The following is a 26,173-nucleotide window of genomic DNA, read 5'->3' on the forward strand; positions in this document are numbered from 1 at the left end:
CGTGGCAACTCACAACCATTTATAACTCCAGTTCCAGAAGATCAGAAGCCCTCTGCTGGCCTCTGAGTGCATTAGGCACATATGCACTACACATGCACACATGCACACAAAACATCCATACACATAAACTTTAAAAAAATGTTTTTTTAAAGAAAAAATGTAAAGCAAGCTTCTAGACTCTTTTTTGTAAACATTCAGTCTTGCATTTCACTTTGGAAAGTGGCCTCTGTTATCAGCAGACTCATATGAAGTGAATATGAAAAGACACTCCCATTTAATCCCCCGGAACATACTTCTAACATTTCATAAAGCACTGTTAGAAGCTGACGGTATGGCAGAGCAGTGGTGGTGCACGCCTTTAATCCCAGCACTTGGGAGACAGAGGCAGGAGAATTTCTGAGTTCGAGGCCAGCCTGTTCTACAGAGGAAGTTCCAGGACAGCCAGGGCTACACAGAGAAACCCTGTCTTGGAGGAGGAGGAGGAGGAGGAGGAGGAGGAGGAGGAGGAGGAGGAACTAGAATGATGATAGAATAGATAGATAGATAGATAGATAGATAGATAGTAGTTAGACAGATGGTAGGGATAGATGGATATTATTGATAGATAAATAGATGATAGATAACAGAAATGTGTAATTATATAGATATCGGTATAATGATACAAAGTGACCACCTTGGGCCTTTCCCAGGACACCAAATCCCCACCCCCCCGTCTCCAAACCACAGAAAATAGTAGGGCTACATAAATATTCCTGGGGTAATGCTACATAAATATTCCTAGGATAACATGATACAACAAATGTCCATCGCTGATCTTCCAAGGTGAAAACGAATTGCTCTTGATGCACTGCGTAAGGGCACTGACCCAAAGTCAAAGACAGTTCTCACACACACACACACACACACACACACCACACACACACACACACACACACACACCACACACACACACACACACACACACACACACACACACACACACACACACACACACACATTCACATGCCCCCACTCCACATGACAGACTCTGCGATACAGGCTTTCTCCAAATGCCGCGAAGACCACACGGGGGCGCTGTCGGGCTGTGTTTTGCCCATAGTTCATCAACTTATCTCCCAAGCAACCAAGCCTTTGGTGGGCAGGGGTGGTTCAAGACCCGAAATGTAGACACATTTACAAAGAGGTGTGTCGGAGCAGCCAGCCTCGGTCCCACGCAGCATCAGTACCTGCAATGCAAGCAGCGGCAGGTCTGGGGATTGAGGGAGCACGCCACTGCACGGTCCACAGAAGCCAACTGTTTCCAGCCCCTGCTGACCCCATGTGTTGTGCTGAACATCCACCATGGTCCCTAGAGGAACTGTTTACAATGGGAAGCCTGGCGCACTCTTAACTCTCAGACTATCCGCATTGTAGAGTTGTGTTTATTAACCGTCTCTGACGTTTCACCAGCATCGGCTCCATAATAAAAGGCGTCCCAGTGGTCACCTGGATCATTAGCAAGTGTTATCCCCGATTCTGTGGTCCCAGGACCTGTAAGCTTTGCTTTCAAGAATAGGTTATAATGGAGGCTAATTTTTTCTGCCTCCTACGCAGTCAGCAGGACACTTCACTATCTGCCTTGTCCCAGAGACTCAGTAACCAGATCCAGAGTAACTCCCCTGGGCTTTCTCTTGCTTTCCAAGTTCCTGCAAAGCCATTATAGTACAGGGAATATAAGCACATTTATCCTGTGGCTGTTCTCTGCTCCCGCACTGGACACCTTTGGCCCAGGCGCTACTTTCCTATTTCCCTAGCCTGGAATACAGCATCGCGTGGGACTTGCCCAGAGTCTGTTTTATTTTTTATTTAAAATAAAGAGGGGGGGGTGTTAATGAATTCATTCTCTAAAGCACAAGCAGACGCTTTTCATTTCTCTCTCAGTTCCCATTTTGTGCACTTCCGCTTCTCAGCACATTGTCTTGAGAACGCGGATTCTGTACTTCCGTGGGTGGGCTCGCATTGCTTTCTTCCCCGGCGTTAGGGATAGATAGTCCCATGGCACATGTGTGCTCTGCCTCTGAGCTACAGGCACAGGCAGTCCTTGAGTTATGAACACGCTTCCAACATCCTTACTTTGTGATTGTTTACCACAAATGGAAATTTAAGTGAGGCTTCCTGGCCTTAGAGGAGGTGAAAGATTTTTCTGTTTGTTTAGGTTTTTTTTTTTTTTTTTGCTTTTGCTTTTGAAACGGTTTCTCTGTGTAGCCCTGGCTGTCCTGGAACTTGCTCTGTAGAATAGATTTGCCTCGAACTCAGAGACCTGCCTACCTCTGCCTCCTGATGACAGGACTAAACGTGCCGTGATAAAAGGAATTTAGTCCACTCATAGAACAATCTGACTATTAACTGACAGGATTAGATTCTCTTTTTTAAGACCTATTTATTTATTTATTATGTATACAATGTTCCGCCTACATGTATGCTTGCAAGCCAGAAGAGAGCAAAAGATCACATTACAGATAGTTGTGAGCCACCCTGTGGTTGCTGGGAAACTGGGCACCTCTGGAAAAGCAGCCAGTGCTCTTAACCACTGAGCCATCTCTCCAGCTCCAGAATTAGATTCTTATTCAAAATTTAATCTAATTACTCTCTTCTCCCTATATAAATCCACCAGTGTCGAGTTTACGCACATATTACTATAGATGCTAATTCTGAATCTATAAAATAAAAATATTATGGTTGGTTTTAATGTCAACTTGTCGCAGATTAGAATCACCGAATACGGAGCCTCGCCTGAAGACATGTTCTGAAGAAGTTGATCTGACTGGTGTGGGAAGGCCCTCCCCTGATTGTGGGTGGGCCTGGTAGCAGCTCCGATAAAAAGGTTGTTTTGGTAGGACGTTATCTCCCCTTTGTTCCTTCTGGCCTTCCCTCTCGCCATGAGTTTGTTTGCCTGGGATACGGATGATTCTCTCTGATGTCAGAATCAGTATTTATAAGTTGTCATCAAGACTAGGTACCAACAGCTCCCCAGGAACCTTCTGGACCTCTGTGTGCCAGACCAGTACTAAGCCACCCTGCCTTGGGGATGGAGCAAATATCAGCTGTTGAACTGCCCCACCCACCCACCCACCCCCACCCACCCACCCACCCCCACCACCCTCGAGAGACCATTCCTGAGGGACTAATGGGAGGCATTCAGCCATAAGGACCAAGTACTCAGGTAAGTCTCCGCTCTCTGCAATTCTGCTGTTGTTACTGTTTAAAGCCGGGAGGGCAATGTGCAAAAAGGATGACGCACAAGTGACTTAGTCACGTTTGTGAAATGTGAATAGTTCAGGAGAGACACGGCTAGAGACAGATGGTGTGGTCACTGTCACGCACAGCAAAAGTCACCCTCCGCATTCCGTCGGCAGGCTTGGCAAGAAGTACAGGGCACGGGGCCCAGCTGCTCTGTTCAGGTTCCTGGAATTCTCTCAGTGTTAAAAAAAAAAATGTAGATGGAAATTTTGAAGACATAGCCATAACAGAAAGTCCGTTGTGAAAGAGGAATGGAAACCTAGATTTCTCACCAAGAGGAAACAGAGCTGCAGTTCGTGCCAGGGCTCGAGAGGCCAAGGCAAGAAGACAAATGTAGGCTTAGGGGTCACCCGGGGCCACATGACAAGCCCCAGACCAGCAGGGTTACACAGCAAGATCGGGTCTCAAAAACAGCGACAGCTGCAGACCTCTGCATTCCTAACGCTGTGACCCTTTAATACACTTCCTTAGGCGTCCTTCTGTGTAGTGAGTCCTAAACATAAAATTATTTTGTTGCTACTTCATAACTAGTTTTGCTACTGTTATGAATCTGATGTAATGTAACATCTGATAATAACAATGTAAATATCCGGTATGCAGGCTGTCTGATATCTGATATTTAGCCCCTGTGAAAGGATTGCTTGGCCCACCCCCAAGGCTGATAACCACTGGGCTACAGGATCCTCGACACACCCAAAGGGATTTATAATCATTAATTTTGTTATTTTTATTATTTTTTAAAATTATATGAGTATAGGTATTTCACCTTCAGACATGTCTGTGCACCATGTGCATGCCTGATGATCTCAGAGGTCAGAGGAGGGCACTGGACCCCATAGTGTTGTGCCAGGGAAGTGTTAGTGATCCCCCCAAAAAAACCAGACAGGAGCCAATCTGATGTAACTCACAGCAGGGTCTTTATTCGAGCTAGCTCAGGCCTCCCCAATGCACCACCATCACTCAGGATGGTTTTGGTAGTGGGGGAGCCCCGAATGTCTATGAAGCAAGACTTTAGAGTAAGCAGCAAGCAGGGAGTGTGTGTGCAAGCATCTCATTGGCAAGCTCCTGTGGCCTTTAGCATAATTGGCTGGTGCTGGGAGTCACATCATAAACTTAGATTCTGCTCCCCTCTGCATTGGTGGTCGTTAGGCAGGGGGTGGGCTTGTAACCTGGGGGTGCAGGTTTGTTGGGGGAATAACCTGGAAATGCTGGTCTTGTTGGGGATTACCCTAGAGACTAGAGCTAGGCTCGGGTTTTGTTGGGGGGCAACTTGGAAACTCATGCTAGGTACCAGCCTGTCAGTTTACCTGAGTTCAAACTCAGGTCAGGGTCTCTAAAATGGAGTCTGAACTTACAAGATTTGGCCTCTCACTAGAACTGAAGTTACAGACAGTTGTAGGTCACGTGGGTCCTCCGGAAAAAAGTAAAGTGCTTCTAACCACGAAGCCATCTCCCCAGCTCTGCTAACCACGAAGCCATCTCCCCAGCTCTGCTAACCACGAAGCCATCTCCCCAGCTCTGCTAACCACGAAGCCATCTCCCCAGCTCTGGGGTGGTTAATCTTGTCACTTGTTTGGCTTGAGAAAAAGCCAAGAGAATATGCGTGGAGGTGTCACCAGAAGACACTTCTAGATGTGATTAGATCACAAGGATTCTGACTAGATTAACAGGTCATCTCTGACCAAACGATGGAGCCATAGTCTTATGACACAATTGGGAGACGGGGCCTACTTGAAGAGTTGGGTCCCCGGGGTGTGCACTTGGGGCTATATCTTGCCCTGGGTCCCTCCTATGCTCCCTTTGTCTGGTCCCTGGCCACCACGATGTGAGCTGCTCTGATTCTACACATCTCTGCCGACATCTCTAAGACGGTGAGCATCCTTCCTGCCTTAGGTTGCTCTGACAGCTGCTTCTGCTACAGTGGTGCACAAGTCACTGATGCAGGCTCCTTGGTTGGGGCTTGGTCTTGCACACTGTATATTCTAGATGCTGCTGACTTCTGGGCACAGAGATGTTAAAGTGATTTTTTATTCTCCTGTAGTCATGGTTGTCTTGGAGGCTTTCTGCCTCTGTCTGCTAACCTAGGCCTAGTCCTGGAAGCTTCTAGCTGCCATACAATCTTATCTAAGCCTAGGACATGTCAGTCTCTGGCACTTACCGCTAAATAAGCTCACCCTCCCTTGTTCCTTCTGATCTCTGACTGGCTGCTTCAACTCAGCTGTTCTGGCTCAAACTCCTCTCCAAGCTGACTGATTCAATCCACTTCTCTCTTGACATCTGACTTTTTGCTCTGCTTGGCCTCAAACTAACTCTAGCAATCTGTTCTAATCCTCTGGCTCCTTCTCAGTCTCTGGCTTGTTCTGTCTTCACCCGTGTCCTCTCTCTGTGACCTGTCACTGTAAAGCTCTCCCAGGAAAACTGCCTCTTCTTCTTCCTCCTCCTCTTTTTCCTTTTTCTGCACTTTCCTCTGAAGTAGCCTCCCTTTCCTTTCTCTTCTCATGAGAGCTGGGCGTATTCTATTCTGGCAAATCTCTCTGATTCGTCACTTTGTCTGCCACTCAATTAAACACCACTTTCAAACAAGGGTGCTTCCTTCTACAAACCAACTTTACTTTCATTGTTTGGGATTAAAGGTGTGTGCTAAGGGCTGAGCCACACCCTAACTAGAGGAGAAGAGGTTAGAGAGCCCTCGTGGACAGACCAAGATGTGGCCATGAGGCAGAGGGTCCAGGAGATGTCATGATGAGCAGGTCACCAAGGGACTCGCCATGGGGACTCACGTGGAGCAGAGCAAGCCAGGGAGAAGCTCAGAAGGAAGATAAAGAACCGAGTGGCTAAGCAGTAGCCTGGAGGGTTAGAGTGGACGACATCTTCCCAGCCTAGACTTCCAACTTACTAAATAACTTAATGGGTCTTTATGTCCTTGACTTGGAGGTAGAACGGGAGCAGATGAGGGGTTTGTGTTTACAGGCTACACTGTTTCAGCCTTATTTTTGACTATTGCCTCAGAATCAAGGGAGAATGCAGTTGTAGTCCAAAGAAGCAGGTATGGAAGAAACAACACTCCTGCAGAGTGAAATGGCCTTGCTAGCAGAAGACTGACAGACTCAGAGAAAAATAAAGAAAAGATATTGCTATACAAAGAGCTAAAGGAAGGGTAAAGCCAGCCTTAAAGGGCCGGGAGTGGGAGTGGCATTGTCAAGACCAGGAAAGGGAAGACTATAAGGAAACGGAGGCTGAGAGAGCAGAGACCAGTGAAGTAAAGGTGACTAGGAATAAAGATGGTTCTGACGCATGCCACTTCCCTTTGTCTAAATAAAAGAATCCACTTGGTCGGGGCTAGAGAGATGGCTCAGCGGTTAAGAGCACTGACTGCTCTCCTGAGTTCAATTCCCAGTGTTGGCATCAGGACCTCTGGAAACCTGTGACATCACATAAATGACAGTGCAACCTACATACCTGTTGCCAAGACAACAGTCACCATATTCCCAGAATCCACTGGGCTCACCTCCCACCTTTACCTGTGACTACCTCTCTCTCTCTCTCTCTCTCCCTCTCTCCCTCTCCCCCCACCCCCTTTCTCTTTCCACCGCCACCTTCCTTGCCTCTCTCTCTCCCAATAAACCTCTTACATGTGGGACTGTTTTGGCCTAGTGTGCTGTGTTCAGACGCAAGCTGCTATTCTAACACATCACCCAGCAACCACGTGGTGGCTCACAACCATCTGTAATGGAATCTGATGCCCTCTTCTGGTGTGTCTGAAGACAGGGGCTGGGAATCAAACCTGGGTTCTCTGGAAGAGCAGCCTGAGCTCTTAACTGCTGGGCCACTCCCTAAGCCCAACAAACTAACTTTACTTTTTGGTTTTTCGAGACAGGGTTTCTCTGTGTAGCCCTGGCTGTCCTGGAACTCACTCTGTAGACCAGGCTGGCCTTGAACTCAGAAATCCACCTGCCTCTGCCTCCCGAGTGCTGGGATTAAAGGCGTGTGCCACCATGCCTGGCTCAAACTAACTTATTTTAAAAGGAGAAAAAAAAAATAAAGCCAGGTATGGTAACGTATGCTTTTAACCCCAGCACTAGGGAGTCAGAGGCGGGAGGACCCGAGTCTGAAGCAGCCTGGTCTACCGAGGGTTCTAGGCCAGCCAAGGCTGAGACTCCACCAAAAGAGGAGAGGTGTTGGGAGCACGGGGGGCGGGGTGGGGAAAGGAAGAAGGGAAGTAAGAAAATAGTTTGTAAGACCGTGTAGGATTTATTTGTGTATTTTGTGTGGGGTGTCTTTTTCTTGCATGGCTAACCAAGTATCAAGTGGGCTTAGACAGACCTGTGCTACAGCCTTGGTAATGCAGAACAGAAATTATAAATTAGAGGGATTATAGCAAGTTTTTGCCTATGCACAGTAGGAATGAGCAATGCATGATGGTGGGGGGGGGGGGAGTTACTTTTCTAACCTTGGGCTGTCCTGAGGTAGCTTACTGAAGTAAATGCTGATTCACAGCAGCTACATCTGAGAAAGTGGCAGCTACTTTGTTACATTCTGAGTGCTTCTAAACACCATGCTATTACAATGAAACAGGCCTTTGAAAAGAAGGTATATGACCAAAAGGCTTCCCAGTCTTGTATTGTTTTCTTAATTACTTAAGGGCCCTGAGCAGGGTTTTAGGTCTCCCCAGCTCAGTCAGGAGTGATATTCCGTAAGATTTGCGCCCATCTCCCTAGCTCCCCCTTGTGGTTAGTAGTGGCCACTGCAGCCATGTTGAGTTTCCTCGGGAGCCCTGGCTGGCACATGACACACCAAAAACATGATTCCGTCCAAGTATTCAGTGAACTGTAGGGTTTATTGGCTTGTTTACAGGAATATGGATGACCCAAAGACAGGTTCATCACTGAAAGATAGGTTCATCCCCCCCAAAATGGTGATAACTCACAAAAGTTACAACCCTGGTGTTCCCTACACAACTTGCTGAGAGGTGGTTTGCAGTTTGCTGGTTGTAGTCTCCTCTTCGCATACATAGGAGCCACTATCCCTCCTAAGTCATCATAGTGTGTATTTCCCATGAGCCATCCAACCTTCCCACTCTGGGGTACCACTGTGGGGCCTCCACGTGTCGCAGCAGTGGGGGGATTACAGTTTGGCCTGGCTCTAAGAGATGTACTCTGGTCTGCCCTCAGTGCTCTTTGAACCAGCTCCCCTTCTGACAATCCGGTCCAGTACCGTGCTCTTGTGCTTTCCACTGGCCAACCCCGATGTGATTATTTGAATTAGAAATGCCCGCCAGTCTCTGGCACTTGGACACTTGGCACCCAGCTGGTGGCAGTTTTGGGATATCTCGGTGATACCGAAATGCTGCAGGAAGTGATCACTGGGGATGGACTTTGAGATAAACCTTGTGTCTTGTACGTGTGCTGTCCCACATGCTAGTAGTCCCCATGCGAGCTCACGGCTTCCTGATCCTGCCATGATGCTCTATAACCCCTCTGGAACCTTACATCTTAGTCATAAGCAACAGAAGAGTAGAGAACAGCCAACACCCGAAAGGGGTCTGGGCTGAGCGAATGATCTAGTCTACTTCCTTGCAGGGAGAAATGGATGACTGCCCACCCCAGGGAGGAGCTTTGCCGCTTTCCTTGGCAGTTTTATTAGCTTCTTCCTGGGAACTGCTCATCATTTCTGTCTAACGCTCCCCTAGGAAGCGGCTTTACACAAACCTCACCGCCACACTGTCTGCTTTGCCACTCCACCATCCTCGCTGGGGTTGAACCAAGGTCCTAAGGCTCTGTGCCAGGTCTCGAGTGAATTAACCCCTAGCTTTCCAGTGACACAAGTTTACCTGGCCCTGGGAACTAGGTACCAAGCACCACCTCTGTCGTGAGTTTCTCCAGAGTGCCTGTCTTAGAATAGAAGTAGTATACACCTTTCCCATCAGAACATTCTCAAATCCAACGAGAACACAATCGATCCAGATCACTTTACACTTTGATAGCATTTTAACATTTAATAGAAACTATATACAGTAATTTCACTACATATTACATGGAGTCACCACAGGAACTTACATAAGTTAAAAGCAAGAATAACTAAGTAAGGAGAGCCCAGACCTGTGAGCTGCTTTTCTCAGTTACAGTTCACAAGGAAACGAATGGGCTTTGTATTGCCCAACTATGTAGAGCAGAGGAAAGGCTTAGATACAGGCCTTTAGATACAGCTAGCCAGACACTAAGGGCCAACGCCTGCCGAGCACCGTCTCGAGCACAGCCCGCCTGGACATCCATGTGGGGTTCTGTCCGTGGCTTAGGAGTCCCATTACAGAATGTCTCTCTCCCAGGCAGTCTCCAATATGCATTGTATCCCAAAGGCAGGGATCACCTCACATTCTTCCTTGAAAAAAAAAAAAATCCCAAAACTTATATACTAAATATTCATTCCACACAAACTTGGATTATGTTTGTCTATAGCGCTCTAAAGCCCCAAAGGAAGCAATGTGGTCTGAGTTGTCCCTGTTCAGGGAGAGATGATCAGAGATACACTTGTCTGAAGAATGGAAAGTTCAAATCCAAAGGCAAACAATTCCCAGAATGAATGTCAACTGATAGAAGTGGGTTCTGGTTTTCCATTCGCAGTAGCCAATCCACGCTGAGGGAATGCTGCTTTCTCTACACTTCGAGCTCCCTGGGATCTGCACCCATCCCCAGCCGCCTGCATCTGTCCCTATTAAAATAAATAAAGGCACTTTGGTTAGAGACTCCCTCCAATGGGCCTGACGCATGACTCTGACAGAGCAGAGAGATAAAGTAGCTAACATGCTGGTTGCTTCCCCAGGATACTGCTGATCCAAAGAACCAGAATTACTGAGGCTGTGAAACCAGAGAGAACAAGGGTTGTTTCTTCCAAATGAAATAGTCATTCTCTACTGAAGTCCAGAGTAGCTAATAAACCACTGGAAGACAGTTCTCTAGGCGTCTGCTTGAAACCAACAGCTACAGTGTATAACTGCTAGTCTTCAGTAAGAGCCATGGGTAACCTCCCATCCCTTGATTCTAGAATAGCTCGAGTGATGAACGCTCCCTTAAAGAGACAATGTATCTATCACCTTTCACTCAAACAAACGGATGCCCCCTCTTGAGGATTAAGAACCATTAGGAGTTCTGCGGTTCATCTGGAAAATTAGTACCGACAAGCATTCAAAAGCAAAAGAAGTTGTTTTATGCCTCTCTATCAGCTCCTGCCTCCAGCTTCCCAGCTGACTTCCCCGGTGACGGACTGCGGCTTGAAGTAAGGGGTGGAATAAGTCCTTTTCTACTCAAGTTGCTTTGGGTTGTGGTGTTTTATTAAAGCGGGTATTTCCATTTTATGGCATCTTGGGCACTTTTGCTCTCTACTTGGGAATCACGATACTCCCTGGAATTCATGCTAGCCAACGCCTGGCCTGGTCACTACATGAGGGAGCCTAGCTGACAGTCATTGTTAAAGATACCCACTGCGTCTCCGGCACTTTCTGTGACTGAATGATCTTCAAGAGTTAGCGAAGGATCAAAGAGCAATGGCGACGGCGGGCATGGCATGCCATCACCCACAACATCCAAGTCCTGGGGAAAAGAGAAGAGTCCGTCAGCAGCATCTAGGACATCAATAAGCTACAACTGACAATGTTCACCAAAGCTCAAGGTAACTCTACCCCCCCCCCCCCCCCCGCTTAGATCAGTGAACAAGATCAACAACAGTAAGAGCCTCTCTTAGCTCATTTCCACTAGGAAAGTCATGAAGTGAAAGAGCGACCACCGAGAGTCAAGGGGGAGGCTTAACAGGGACAGAGTCTGTTTAAACCGAGGGAGGAAAAAGATGCTAACAATGACTGCATAACACACTACTCAAGATCAATACCAATCAACTGTAAAGTATCACACAGGTTCTTTTTGTTTGTTTGTTTTTTGTTTTTCAAGACAGGGTTTCTCTGTATAACCCAGGCTGTCCTGGAACTAACAGTGTAGACCAGGCTGGCCTGGAACTCAGAAACCCGCCTGCCTCTGCCTCCCGAGTGCTGGGATTAAAGGCGTGCGCCACCACGCCCAGCATCACACATGTTTTACAGTGAACAAAGGCATCGCTAAGTGAGATGAACTGAGTTTGAACCCCAGAATCCACATGGTGGAGAGAATAGACTCCTAAAACTGCCCTCTGATGTGCACATAACACATGCATGTTCACACACACACAAATTAAGTGTAAAAGAACACTTTTAAAAGGAAAAATAAAGAGAAAATACAAGGCTGGCAGATTGGCTCAGTAAGTAAAGGCTAATGGCTTGTATTTAGTCACCCAGTGGAAGGAGAGAACTCGGATGCATGCCTTGTCACACACACTCACACTACACACACACACACACACACACACACACACACTCTCTCTCTCTCTCTCTCTAATTACAGTCAACACCTACGCTCCTGACTGAGGCATCCAATAAGAACAATCAGCCTATGGACAAAGTAACATGAAACCCTGCTGGAAAACACACTGGTGATACAAGACTGACCAACATTCACGGAGCAAGCAACTAAAGAGAGGACAGACCACAGAAACTCAGATGTTTCTGAATGGCAAAGACAGGATACTGTGGTTAACTCCAATCCCTAGAATGAGCAATGTGGCCTGAGGTCAGGCCTTGCTCTCTCTCTCTCTCTCTCTCTCTCTCTCAAGGCAGACAGACATTCTATACTGCACTACATCTCAGTGCCCTCTTCTTCACGCTCTACTTTGACATGGGTCTTACTAAGTTGACCAGGCTAGCCTGGAACTCACCCTGTGGCCCAGGCAAGACTTGACCTTAGGATGCTCTGCTTCAGCCTCCCAGGAGCTGGGATTAAAGGCCTGTGCCACCTGGCCGGGCTAAGCCTCTGAGTCTTACACTTAACATAGTTCAAGTATTCTGTTTAGGGGGAAAAAAAAAGGACATTATATTCTACACTCTACGCTTTGCATATGAATCAGCCATTCCCAGAGACACTGTGGAGTCAGCAGATCAAAAGCATCACTCCTGGCTCCTTCCTCAAACCAACACTGATTTAGGGCCCACATCGCTATAGTGGTTCAAAAATTATGGCAACCCAAGTTCCAAGCCATCTCGACAAATTCGGCTAATGCTTTTAAGCTCTAGCTAAGAAAGTAAAGGTGCCCCATGACAGAAGAACAGGCAAAGGGAGGGGAGCAGAAGGGACGAGGAAGCAGAAGGCTGGCAGGCAAAGAGACTTCAAAGTATATCATATGCCTATATGAGGCTGTCACAAGGAAACCATTCTACATAATTAGTATGTATCATAAAATCTTGGTGTGCTAATCACCAGGAATAGAAATCATAACCTTTTCATAATTAAGGGTTAGCACAGTTTAATAAGTTTTTAAAAATCTAAAACTTTAATCCTGACACTCAGGAACCAAAAGGCAGGTGGATCTCTCTGAGTTTGAAGCAAGCCTGGTCTACAGAGCAAGACCTTATCTAAAATAAATCAAACAAATAAATAAAAAGCCAAACATATTTTTAATTGGGGGCTGGAAAAATAGCTCAGCAGTTAAGAGTTTCCAGAGAACGCAGGCGCAGTGCCCAGCACCCACACGGCGCTCTACACAGAACTAACTCCACTCCAGGGGATCCGACACCTCTTTTGACTTCTTAGGGCACCGGGTCATGGACACGGTACGCATATGTGCAGGCCAAACACTGATACACATAAAATAAAATTGAATCCTTAAAAAAAAAAATTAAGTCTAAAGCCAAGCATGGGAATGCTTACCTTTAAACCCAGCACTCTGGAGGGAGGCAGAGGCAGGCAGATCTCTGAGAGTTCAAGGGATATGTAATGTATCCTTTCTTTAAAATGCCTTTAAAAACAACAGCAAGTAAACAAACTGCTCAGTGCAAGCAGGAGGAAAGAGACAGCCACATTGCCCACTATCCACTACAGACGTCCACTGGACACAGCTCTCGGCCCACAGAAGCCCACGCGCACACCACCAAGACAGTGCTCACTTTGTTTCCTGCAATTTTTCTTTTTAAAGCTTGGGGTTGGTGCCAGCTCTTTCTACCCACAGGTACATTATATAAACAACGTCTATTTGTGAGAATGCCAGGACTGAGTGGTCAAGAGAATCTTGTCCACTGGGCAACTAGAAAATGTCTATTTTGAGTGGGAAGGAAAAGCAAAGGTAAAGAGGTAAGTGCAGGTAGGAAACCCACTCTGGGCACTATCACCGTAAACTGGAAAAGAAACCCCCAATACCCAGCTCTGCCCTATGGAAAGGGCGACGCTAACGCTAAGCTTCCCCATCACTGAGCAGTCAAACTCTCTAAAGCCATATAGGAAAGTGCTTAAAATGTTAGGCCAGTTTGGCCTTAAAATAATTACTCCAAATTCATAGCTAAGAGATTTACAGACTATATCCTAAGCTGCCAGACTCCCAGAGCAAAAGGAGACTGGCATCATCTCTCTCCAAACAGCAGGGGAAAAGTAGGTTTGTACAGGACACAGCCTTCCAGGGACCTCATCCCCTGGAAGCAGTGACTACAGAGGTTTTAAGCGCAGGCCGTTTCTCGAGATGGGATTCATAGTACACATCATTTGCTCCATCAAGTACCTCCCAAAAGAGCTCACGGAGAGAAACACGTGTTAATCCTGCAGAGGATCCAGGTTCAATTCCCAGCATCTACATGGTGGCTCACAACTGGCTATAACTTCAGTCCCAGGAGATCTAACCTCTTCTGACCTCTGATGCCAGGCACACATAGGGTGCACATACATACATACATGGATACATACATACATATATACATACAACAAAACACACACATTTATAAAACAAACTTTTAAAAAAGAAAAAAAGGCATCAAATGCCAGCTTTTTAAAGTCGTGGTACAAGCTGGGTTTCAGGAAGCAAGCAAGTAAAGAAATGCTCAGACCCCACTCATAAAAAAAGAAATGCTCAGACCCCACTCATAAAAAAATGCTCAGACCCCACTCATAAAAAAAGAAATGCTCAGACCCCATTCATAACAGCATCAAAAACACTAAATTAGAATTGAACCACATAAAGTCTGAAAACTCAATAAATTTTGTAATAAAATCTGTCAAAAATAAAACTTTTTAAAAAGGGTCAGCAAAACTGCTTATCCACCAGAAGATGTTTAAAAACCACCAAAACAAATACAAATCATGTTTTTTACTCATCTCATTAGAAAGTATGGTACCAACATCCTCAGTAATGATAGGTGCTGCATATAAACACCTTGATAAAAAAAAAAAAAATCACTTCCAAGTTGTGCTCTACGAATCCCATCCCTGAGAAACAAAGGAGGCCAGGCATGGGGGTTCATGTCTCTAACACCAACACTTATGAGATATGGATCACGAGTTCACGTTCAACTCAGGCTACAGAATTAGGTTTTGTCTCAGAACAAAAAGTCTGGGGAGGAGAAAGGTAGAGCACAGAGTGTAGATAGATGGATAAACAGGCACAGTCAATGCGTTAGAATCACATCACCCTCTAGGCTGAAAACAGCTAACTATTCTCACCACTAGTAAACAGGGCCTTCTGTCAAGGGCCAATCAGAGCAGAGCTTCTCTAACTTACATCACTGAACTCCAGTGGTAAACTCTCAGTGGGCTGAAGCTCGGCAGCACTCAAGTACAGATCCATGGGGCCGGCTTCCAGATCGTCTGGCACAGACAGTACCTGCTCGGGCTTATACATCTGAGGAGGCAACTGGAAATGCAGAGGGCAGCAGGGATCCTCAGAAAGGCTTACAGGAACTGGTTTGTTGCAGGGGACCTCTTCAGATCCCTGGCAGCATTTGAAGAGAACCTGATTTGTATCCTGACAGATATCTACAGAACAGTTAAGGAAAATAAACCAGGACCCATTGGAAGAACACAGTACAGGAGTCTGCGATGTCAAACACAAGTCTGACGATGCAGAAAACTACTACATTTTTACTGAAAGCCAACTGCAGGAGTTATTTTTAGTTACGGCTGTAAGTGTAATTTTGTGCACATAATTTTAACCCTATCAATAATTTATAATTCACTCCCAACTCTTTTCCAGGACTCTAGCCATTTAAACTAGAGACAGGAAGTGTCAAGTGGCAACAACTTACCAAGGAACATACATTGACAAGAGAAACCCCATATAGAAACTAGTACAAACAGCTTGTTGCAGAAGCAAGTACCATCCTCTTCCAAGAGTCAAGAGATACAATTTTGTTTCTGCTTATAAGCCTGCAGAAAACTTTAATGTTTGTTTCTAATACCATGAAAAACTCACTACAAACCCAAGCCTGAACTTGGCCTGATCATCGGACTGCTACCTCTGAAGTGCTGTGTTTTTTAAATTAAGCTGACACACAACAGGTTTCCACTATCCCCCTACTCCACATTTCTGCTTTAGTATCTCCTGTTCTATTGCAGTTTCCATGTCACAGCATTCTTTCCGCCTTAATATCTTCCGTGTTACAGGAGTCTCCAATCTCCCCTCCAGCCCACTACATCAGGGCCCTTTGTAGTTCTCTGGCCTTTACCCAGCCCAATCACATTAACCTTCATCTTTAGAGCCCAAGACTTTGTATAAGCATTTATATGTTAAAAGCAGTTCCTCTAAAACAAGTGTGGTAGCTACACCTGCAATCCCAGTATTATGAGGCTAAAAAGGCAAGGCATTCAGGCATCAGTATAATAATTAACTTCAAATATTTCATTAAATGGAATAGGGGAAAACAAAAACAGAAACAACCTTTTCCTTTCCTACCAAAGACCCAGAGGGGGTTCTCCCCACCTCTTCCTATCACTATTTTGAGGGGAGGGGACTATCTTTACTATTCTATCCACTCCTGGACTCAAGCAATCCTCCTGCCTGTCTCCCAACTATGTAGGATTACATTAAAGACAACAAGCTAAACTAGAAAAATATTTTTGACTTTTAAATATATGCAAATGAAATCCAAAACTATACAGGTTGCATAAAAATTCAATAAACATCACAACTTTCGTAGTCCATCAACACGTGGTTCTATGCCAGAGCACAGTGCACATTGGTTCAAATTCACAAGTAGAAAGAATAGAGAATTCATGTTCCTGGGGAGAAAAAACTCCGGTTTTTTTTCAAAGTTTCTAATTTGAGTAAGTTTAAAGCCTACAAGTTAGGGCACTAACAATAATACTGCACAAAAACTCACAGTAGAGACTCATGTTCGGGGCAGAAAACCCACAGTAACCCTTTTCTCTTGGTAACAGATTTAACACATAACTTAATGAACAAAAGCTCAAGCTGTCACCTATTAGTATATACGGAAACTGTGGGAGCTCATTAAGACTGTCATCAGCCTTCACATCCGTCACCAATGACTCAGCTGTTTCTTCAGCTCCCCGCCCCTACTTCATCTACCCCAGACAGGATTTTGCTGTAGCCCAGGCATGCCTCAAATTCCCAGTGCTACAATTACACAGCTGGGTCCCACATCCAGACAGATGTTTCTTTCTAATGAATTGACCATTACATTTTCAAATTTCTGAAATGGCCAACAGACCATAGAAAGACATTTATTTAGGCGCCTGCTTGAAACCAACAGCTTCAGAAAACTGCTGGCCTTGATTTAGGGCCAAAGTAACCAGGATCTTGAGTGAAACTGACAGAGACCATAATCACCCTGACTTAACCAGAGGCTCAGAACCTAAACACAGGGCTGTAAAGATACGGGTAAGGCAGTGTCTGGTCATTGGGAGAGACTGATTGGAGCAGCGCACATCATCCACAAAGGCTAAGCACCTCTGACTGGAACGAGTGGTGTGAGCCTAAAATTGAGAAAACAAATACAAATAAACCCCCCAAAAAAACATATAACTATGATATTATTCAGTTATACAAGGAAAGTCAATTCGTACAAAGTGGAAAATGTAACATTTAACAAACCCAACCACCAATACTGTAACCATGAAACCTTATATATACAGAATGGAGTTAATCCTAATCCTAAAACTACCTCTCCACACAGTACAGTGATATAAAGAGCAGTCTGTCCCTTAACCAGGAATTATCTCTAAATTGTAAATAGCTTACATTAACTTTATATGGCCATAACTGGCTTATTCATAAGCATATAACACCTGCATGATGATACCTACAAAGTTTCAGGGCTCCTTCAGGTACCTTAGAGTCTATCCCTCAGAGGTAAGGAGGAAAGACACTCATGCTTTTTTTTTTTTTTTTTGGAATTGTTCCAAAGGACAGTTTATTAGGCAGCAGCTGGGAAATCAGTGGTTAGACTTGGCCACACACTCCAGTTCATCTTTCTTCTTGATGGCACAGGAATTGGAGGAGCCCTTGGCAGCATTAATGAACACTCATGCTTTAACTAGGCACTGTGGTCAATGTATCAATCTTAGCCAAGGCAGAGACAAATCTGAGAGGCCTGGTCTACACAGCATGTTCCAGGACAACCAGGGGGCTACATAGTGGGAACCTGATTCAAACATCAAGTGTTTTGGTAGTACTAGGGAATAAATCCTGAGTCACACACATATGCTCCAACACCAAGCTAAATCCCCAGTTCAACTAACTTAGCTCCTAGCAATGAAGCTTTCTGGAGTGGTAGCTGCAACCTCAAGCATGCTACGCAAATGACTTAAGAAGCCCTAAGGTTATGACCTACCACCTCAGTCACCACTGCAGCTATTACAGCTGTCCAAGCCCAGCACTTCTGGGCTCTGTGAGGGTCGGAGCACTGAGGAGGAAAAACCCACCCAACTGTGCCCTGCACTGTGGCGCAGACAAAATAAACTGGAATCAGGAGAGAGCCAGCCACCAAGATGCTCTGCCACCTTCTCAGCCACATTGCACTAGAGCCTCTAACACCCAGCCCACACCACCTGCACCGGGGGCTGTTTACACCGGCAGTTCTTTTCACAGCCACACAACTGACACACAGGTGAGGAGGCCTCAACAAATACAACAAAAACAACGGTCATGGAATTATTCTGTCAGCCTTACTATGACGTTTAACTGCTACTATTCTTGCAATTTATCTTTAATCCCACCCCACCCCATTTAATCTGCTTTGTTTTTCAGAACAGGATTTCCCTGTGTAAGAGCCCTGGCTGGCCTAGAACTCAAAGATCCATCCTCCTGTCTCTGCCTCCAGAATGCTGATTAAAGGTGTGCCACCACGTCCAGCTTTCTTTACTTAATTCTGTGTGTGTGAGTGTTTTGCCTGCATGGTTATCTCTGTGTGTGCAGTCTGAGAAGCCAGAAGAGGGACTGGAGTTACAGCTGGCTGGAGTGGAGTGTGGGTTCATGAACTCAAACCTGAGTCCTCTGGAAGAGCTATCAACCACTAAGCCGTGTCTCCAGCCCTTTACTATTCCCTTGTGTAAGCGCGAGCTGGTTTCAAGCTTCCTGACTGCCTCATCCTCCCACAAAGCAGTGAGGTTACAGACAAGCACGCACCACCACACCCAGTTTGCTTCTGGTATTTTTTTAAGCTTTCCAAACTGCATGAGTAAAACTTTTGCCCATTTTCCAAACTAAGGACTTCCTTAACAAAAGAAGTTAGGAATCAATGCCCTAAGCCCTTCAATTTGAATACTGAGTTCTGCAAAGCTTCCTACTCAGGCACAGGCTGACTGACAGAGAACAAAGCCTGGACTCACGTCTTGCTGACATCCAGGTAAGTGCTTTTAGTACAAGCTGGATTTCAAAGCCAGAACTGCTCGTGGTATTTTTTTGTTTTTGTTTTTGTTTTGTTTTGTTTTCCGAGACAAGAGTTCCTCTGTGTAGCCCTGGCTGTCCTGGAACTCACTCTGTAGACCAGGCTGGTCTGGAACTCAGAAATCTGCCTGCCTCTGCCTCCCAAGTGCTGGGATTAGAGGCGTGTGCTGCCACCAGCTGTGGTGTTTTGATGATCTTATCAATGAATCGAATGTGCACACACAGAGCTCACAGCACATCTAGAATAAAACAATAAATTCCAGCATATTTGCAAATTACCTGTTGAGCAGCCCCATCGGTGGCCAGCATTCTGCGTTCCTTCAGCTGCCTGTGTAGTAAGGCTTCTACTCCATAGCGTTGACGGTATCGCCTAAGACATTTTAGTCGCTTTAAATTCTCTCTCTCTTTGGCCAAAAGTCCCTCAGGGCCAGTCAGGAGACTACTACCTAAAAAGTCACCAAAAAAAAAAAAAAAAAAAAAAAAAATCAAGTTTTTTTAAACAATTTCAGTCTATCTGGCCTTGAGTTCACAACAAACTCCCTAGCCTCAGCTTCTCAAGTACTGGATAGGACATTACACAGTCACCATTAGAAAGGCTACAAAAGCCAAGGTGTAACTTGTAAAGAACTCAAGAATGCTTTTCCAGTTTAAGTAAACAGAGACTTGTTAGCTGTAAGACCGGCAGATTCGACTCCATCTAACTTGCCTAAAGCCTCGTGCTCCACTTTCCGGTTGTGTAAATAGCGGCGCTTCTTCTCTTTGAGCAGGTGTTGGAGTCTTTTAAACTGATCAATGTACAAAGACTGCAAACGAATTAGCTTTTCTCTCATAATAAGAGCCACTTCTTCAGCTGTATAGACACCAGCATGTCTGGAATAAAATGATAAATTCAACAAAGCATTAAAAAAAAAAACCAGTAATGAAGATAAACATGATGACGTGTGCCAATAATTCCAGCACTTATTAGAAGTCGAAACACAAGGACCAGGAGTTCAGGTCTGCCTGGACTAGGTAGCAAATTCAAAGTCAACCTAGATATAAAACCCTATCTCAAAAACAATAAAAACAACAAAACATTAAAAGGCTGAAAATAGCCTCAATTTGTATTTAACAAAGTCAACCTGAATTGACACATTATCCTACACAGGAATATTTTCACACAGCTTTTACTAAGATATTATTTTTATTTCTTTATTTTTAAAGAAATAAAGAGGGCTTGGAAGCATAGCCTAGCTCAGTGGCAAGTACTTAGCATGGATAACAAGGCCCTTGGTCCCATCTTCAGCACTAACAACAAACCAACAACTACAACAAAAAACAATTTTTTTCTTACTTATGTATATGCCACCGGCCTGTGAGTGCAGATGCGGTTCTCAGAGAGCCTGGAACTGGAGTTACAAATGATTTGTGAGTGCTCCCATGTGGGTGTTAGGAACTGAACAGATTCTTTGTAAGAAGAAACAGGACAGGGCTGGAGAGATGGCTCAGGGGTTAAGAGCACTGACTGCTCTTCCAGAGGTCCTGAGTTCAAGTCCCAGCAACCACATGGTGGCTCACAACCATCCGTAATGAGATCTGACGCCCTCTTCCGGGGTGTCTGAAGATAGCTACAGTGTACTTAAATATTATAATAAGTAAATCTTAAAAAAAAAAAAAGAGAGACAGGACAAAGAGAGATATATCTTATTATTTATACATTTAAAATGAGTAGATGGCTGGGCATGCTAGTGCATGCCTTTAATTCAACACTCCAAAAACAGGGCTGTTTTTATTCTGAGGTTAATATAAAGACTGTTTCCCGCTTCTGAGTTAAGTAATTAAAACTTGTAAGATTAACTTTGGGCAGAGGCAGGCAGATCTCTGAGTTCAAAGCCAACCTGGTCTACAGAGTGAGTTCCACAGCAACCAGAGCCACACAGAGAAATTCTGTCTCACAAAACCGGTGTATAGAGCTCTGGCTGGATGCTAGGACCCTTTTCTTCCCCCACTTCCCCTAGGGCCTCCCCAGGACCCCCCTTTTTTTGTTCCCAACATATAGTGTGTGCATGTGTTTACCACGCACTGTTGAAGACAAACACTATCTAACTGCTAAGATGATTCAAAAACTAAATACAAGGGAGAACAAAGCCTGAGTTTGGTCAGCCTGACTCAAACACCAAGTTCCAGGTCAGTCAGAGCTACACAATGAGACCCTGCTTCAAAAGGTCAGAGATTTTGGAACAGGGAATAATTTGCTATTTCTAAACTCTTAAGATGACCAGGGGTTAGAGTAGAACTTAACATATAATTAAAATTTGAGTTTCTAAATCAGTTTTCCTTTATTAGGCATGAAACCAAAGCCAACTATTGAACACTTTTCTTTCCCATTTAAAGAATCATAACCATGGAATTTTGCAGCACGCGTCTAAGTATAGATAGCTCGTTCTTTCTGAGATCTGGAGCGGACGATTACCTACTTAAGTCCACTTTCTCCTCTCTAGCCAGCCAGCCAGCACCTTTCCGGCTCCCTCTTGTTCCTTTGTCAAAGGCTGTTCCTCCCTAAACCATCTTAAGGGCAAGACTCAGTTCCCAGTTGTCAGACTTCTGCCAAACAATCAAGAAATCTTGCCTTGGAGCAAAATGGTGTTGAACCGTGACACTTAAACCCACCCACATGTATTAATCAACCCCATGCCACACTACATTCTACATACTAACTATATAACGTATGCAAAAGCCTTATGTGGAGTTACAACTTACTTCAGGGGATCTTCTTGATCACTGTCTATGCTATCGGCTTCACTGTCAGGGTCACCTCTCCATGTCTGATCCACAGTGATGGGTTCCTGGTCCCCATCACTCCAGCTGTCTTCATCTGAGGCAAGGAAGGGAAGAGCAGCCATTAAGACTTCCCACCTCTCTAACTCCACAGCTGAGGCTGCATGGCTTAAGAGTTCAACCTGAAACCTTAAAATTCAAAGCTTTTAACTTTTTAAAATTTTAACACAAGGAAAGGTCACCGGGTTGGGAGAAATAAGCTAAACAAACTCTAAATGTAAAACCAGCCGCCCTGGCTCTCACCCGGTTCCCAAACACTGAAGTGAGCCACACTCACTCGCAAGCACCCTCCTTTCTCGCCCCAGGAGAGGATCCTTACCCAGTATCCGGCTGGCTTCACTGCGGCTGCTCTCTGGGGTCTGCGAGCCCAGCTCTGTTTTAGCGTATGAGCTCAACTGGCACAAGAGGGTTTCACCCATAGGGCCTGGGTTGCTCTTCTTCATTTGAGCATGAAGTGCTAGGGCATTTCTTCGAGCATGTTCGGCACAGAAAGACACCCTAAGGAGACAAAACATTAATATTTAATAGGTCCTCTCTTAGAAAGGATCCAACAGAGTGGGCGGTGGTGGCACACGCCTTTAATCCCAGAAAGGTGCTGGGTGGCTAGAGAGGAGGCAGAGGCAGGCGGATTTCTGCGTTTGAGGCCAGCCTGGTCTACAAAGTGAGTTCCTGGACAGCCTGGGCTACACAGAGAAACCCTGTCTCAAAAAAACATAAGTAAGTAAATAAATAAATACCACACACACACACACAAAAAAAGTTAGCAGTATCTCACAGAAAATCAGAGCTGCTTTTATTTTTCAAAATTATTTCTGGAAACACATTTTACTATCAATCCACTACAGGCACACACGCTTCAAATCTAGAACTAGCTGTTTACAAATTACCTAGTAAAGCCATATTTTTGCACAAATTAAATACATATATGATTAAAAAAAAAACTATGATGCCCCTTCCAAAACACACACACAGTGTGCCCATTACTTAACAAGGCTTGGCAAGTGAGTCAGCGCTCCAGCATGAAGAATTAACTTAGAGTGCCAATTCAGTGACTCAGCAAACAGAAGGGCCTACCACCAAGGCCAGACAGACCACCTGAGTTCCATCACCCCCCACACAGCAGAAAGCTACCCTCCGACCACGTGTGTGTGGCAGCACGTGAATCCTCATAATAGATGTTTAAGGAAGAAGACTTTAGAGCTGCAATCCCAGAACTCCAGAAGCCGAGGCAGGAGAATTAAGGGTTAAAATCAGTCTGACCATAATCAGAACTCAAAACCTTAATTTTTCCAGCAAGCGATTAACTAAATATCTCTCCCTCAAATGGCCTTCCAGTTCTCATTATTGGCGGGGTGGGGTGGGAGGGTTGAGACAGGGTTCTGTTTAGCCCTGGCAATTCTGGAATTCAATGCTTTTACTAGGCTGGCCTGAACTCCCAAGTGCCAGGATTAAAGGCCTGCACCACTGCTGCCAGCATCATCACCTCTGAGCATTTGAGTGTTTTGACCTGCCTCCCAAAGAGTGAATATCCTTAATACCTTTTTTACAAACACACGACCTAAAACTCCGCAGATACGACCAACTCTACACATCATGTTCCCCTTTGCACTTTAAAACTGAAGGCAGGGGACAAGCATGTGGCACCAACATTCTCCCACTCCAGTTCCAGGAGACCCAACGCCCTCCCCTCAAGCATGAACGTGGTACACCAACACACATGCAGGCAAACACCCATACACATGAAAGTTCTTTAAAAAACCATAAAGGGTTGCCAAAACTGTTCCAAGCAAGGGCGAGACTGTCTCAAAAGAGGAGCCGGGGGTGGGGGAGTCTGTGACTCTGCAAGCCTAGCTTAACCTTCTGTCTGTCCTTCCGTACCAGGAGGTACTAAAACCGACTCCAGCAAATTGGCCTCTGACCTCCCCACGTGTCCCTAACCACACAAAACAAACTACCAACGGGAAATAAATGCTTCGAAATGTAATAAAAGTCTAACGGTAGGAGGTTTGGGCGTTGAAGCAGGCTCGGTGATACAACCTGTGCTTGGCGTGCATTGAAAAGTAAGAACGACTCTCGGAGCCCGAAGGCACCCATATAACCCACGCCTCTCCACGTACCCATCTTTCTTCTCGGGCTTTGGGGCAGCACTGGGGCACCTTTTTCCATTCTTCGTCGAGACGTAACTACATTGTTTGAAGGGTGCATTCTTGTCTTCAAGAATGTGCTTAATGCAGAACTCCTGCCCCTCCAGCCGCGGCTGAGAGCACGGGCGGTGAGTGAACGAACAGGAAAGGGGCTCCTGCGACCTGGGCACTGGGGTGATCCTCCCCCGATTCGTTGGCAAGACGTGAATCCGAATCCTGTTCATGCCAAAACCTGCGGGGAGGGCGGTCACACGACAGATCGAAACGGCCTTAGCCCGGCCACGAGTCCTGGTTGCGTGCTCCCGCGGCCGCCCTCCAGCCTCCCGTCACCGACCCGCCCGCCGCCCGGGCCCCTACCACGTTGGCCGAATCTCCGCAGCAGCAGACCGGAAGCGCGGCGCCTGTCCCACGCGGCACCACTGCAACGGCGCGGCACGCCCCGCCCCCACGCCCCGGCTCGCCGCCTTTGTCCCTGGCCGCCTCAGCGCTCACAGCCCCGACCCGAGCGCCTTGGCCGTCGTCCTACAAGCGCCATCTTGTCCCACGGCTCCCGGCACCGGAGAACCTGGCTCCCCGAAAGCCTAGCAACCAGAGAGGCTCCAACGCTGCAGGAGACGACGTGCCGCGCTGAGCTGACAGAGAAGGCGAGCAGCGCCTAACAGCAAAGGAGAAGCGCCCGGCACGGCGCCATCTTACCTCCCCCACCGCGCGGCACCGCGCAGCTTGCCCTCTGGCTGCTCCGCCTGCTCGGAACGCGACCCTAGACGCTGATTGGTTGCTGCGCTGAGGGTGCTGTGCTCCTATTGGTCAGAACTAACACTAGCCTGTGGAGGGCGGGACAGTGAGAGACTCCACAACGGGAGTGGCTGAAGTGAAGTGTCTGTCAGAAACTCGGCCGGTGAGTGGGCCGTCGGAAAGGCGGGCCACCGCCAGTCGCCGGATTCGGATATTTTTCCATCTGAAGGGTTCGTCTTCTGGTGGCAGTAGTCTCCAGTCTTCTCGGGCAGCTACTTCTTTACCGTCCCTACACAGCAGAAGAGTAGACATTGGGGTGGCTGGAGAAATGGCACCGACTGCTCTTCTAGAGATCCTGAGTTCAATTCCCAGCAACCACATGGTGGCTCACAACCAACTCTAACGGGATCCGATGCCCTCTTCTGCAGTGTCAGAAGACAGGGACAGTGTACTCATATGAATAAATCTTAAAAAAAAGAAAAGAAAAAAAGTGGACGGTGGCTGACCGTGTTTTCTGTTTACACATGAAAAGGTTTTATTAGTTTTCTATGGTGACCAACCAGTTCATTTAATTTTTTTTTCTTGGTCATTTCATGTAAACACTCGAACTCTTTCTATCTCATGAATCATATATATGTACTAATTAATTTTTGTAGAGCAGCCCTAAGAGGTAGACATTATTTTTTAGGTAGACATTATTTACAGATAAAGTGATGGAAAATCAAAATGACTTCTGGCATAGCGCATGCTTCTCAACGCCCTGCCGAATAGTGTATTATAGAAACAGGCTATTCCGTTTTCACGATTCTTTAAAGATTCCAACCACACCTATAGAAATCCGATGGCTCTCTGCCTTATTCTCTTCTTCTTCTCCCCCCCCCCCCGCCCCCCTTTGGAGACAGGGTTTCTCTGTGCAGCCCTGGCTGGCCTCGAACTCAGAAATCCGCCTGCCTCTGCCTCCCAACTTATTCTCTTAAGAGAGTATCTCCCACTTGGTAGTGGTGGCAGACTCCTTTAACCCCAGCACTGGGGGGGGGGGGGGGGGGGGGAAGAGTAGAAGCAGGCAGATCTCCGAGTTCGAGGCTAACTTGGTTTACAAAGCCAGTTCCAGGACAGCCAGGGCTGCACAGAGAAACCGTGTCTCAAAAACAAAAGATGAAAAAGCCACCAGGTACGGTTACGGTAGGTAGCACACACCAGTAATCTGAACACTGTGGAGAGAGGCAAGGGGGTCTCTGTGGTCAAAGACAGGATCTGGACTTGTCTCACTGAACCTGGAGTGCACCATTTTTAAAAACTTATTTGTGCCCGGCATGGTGGCGCACATGCCTTTAATCCCAGCACTCGGGAGGCAGAGGCAGGCAGATTTCTGAGTTCGAGGCCAGCCTGGTCTACAGAGTGAGTTCCAGGACTCTGAGTAGCCAGGGCTACACAGAGAAACCTTGTCTCAAAAA

At 46.1% G+C, this 26,173-nt stretch overlaps 1 protein-coding gene and 3 non-coding genes across 16 annotated transcripts; all 4 read right to left on the reverse strand.

The window, feature by feature from the left end:
- Positions 1 to 8,097: 8,097 nt before the first annotated feature.
- On the reverse strand, positions 8,098 to 25,210 carry Kansl2 (KAT8 regulatory NSL complex subunit 2). 13 transcript variants are annotated; one of them, NR_153345.1, is made up of 11 exons: positions 24,342 to 24,709; positions 23,958 to 24,216; positions 22,160 to 22,338; positions 21,763 to 21,877; positions 19,730 to 19,893; positions 19,303 to 19,469; positions 17,015 to 17,111; positions 14,899 to 15,152; positions 12,076 to 12,202; positions 10,758 to 10,865; positions 8,098 to 9,987 (listed from the first exon to the last, which is right to left on the reverse strand). NR_153345.1 is itself a non-coding variant. In NM_001359827.1 (10 exons), the coding sequence occupies exons 2-10, from the start codon at positions 24,206 to 24,208 to the stop codon at positions 9,862 to 9,864; spliced, it is 1,461 nt and encodes a 486-aa protein (NP_001346756.1). In that variant the 5' UTR covers positions 24,209 to 24,216; positions 24,681 to 24,709; the 3' UTR covers positions 8,098 to 9,861. The 13 variants fall into 13 exon arrangements, 10 of the variants coding, with proteins under 10 accessions (NP_001346756.1, NP_001276366.1, NP_598475.2 ...); XR_384040.4 differs by having other exon boundaries at positions 9,248 to 9,987; positions 15,001 to 15,152; positions 24,342 to 25,210; XR_003951435.1 differs by having other exon boundaries at positions 9,248 to 9,987; positions 24,681 to 24,800.
- Positions 10,157 to 10,274, reverse strand: Snora34 (small nucleolar RNA, H/ACA box 34). The gene has a single exon (NR_034051.1). It is a non-coding gene; the product is annotated as a small nucleolar RNA, H/ACA box 34 (small nucleolar RNA).
- Positions 10,202 to 10,318, reverse strand: Mir1291 (microRNA 1291). Its single transcript, NR_106171.1, has one exon. It is a non-coding gene; the product is annotated as a microRNA 1291 (primary transcript).
- Positions 16,788 to 16,899, reverse strand: Snora2b (small nucleolar RNA, H/ACA box 2B). Its single transcript, NR_034052.1, has one exon. It is a non-coding gene; the product is annotated as a small nucleolar RNA, H/ACA box 2B (small nucleolar RNA).
- Positions 25,211 to 26,173: the final 963 nt, after the last annotated feature.

This window comes from Mus musculus, chromosome 15, assembly GCF_000001635.26.
Source record: "Mus musculus strain C57BL/6J chromosome 15, GRCm38.p6 C57BL/6J".
NCBI classification, from domain to species: Eukaryota; Metazoa; Chordata; class Mammalia; order Rodentia; family Muridae; genus Mus; species Mus musculus.

Coding starts and splice junctions, on each gene's coding strand:
- Kansl2 (NM_001359827.1), bottom strand. CDS start 24,208: ATGAACAGGATTCGGATTCACGTCTTGCCAACGAATCGGGGGAGGATC. Junction 15,153..17,014: donor GACCAGACACTGCCTTACCC/GTATCTTTACAG, acceptor ACTGTTCTGTAG/ATATCTGTCAGGATACAAAT. Junction 10,866..14,898: donor TACCACTGGAGTTCAGTGAT/GTAAGTTAGAGA, acceptor TCTTTTCCCCAG/GACTTGGATGTTGTGGGTGA.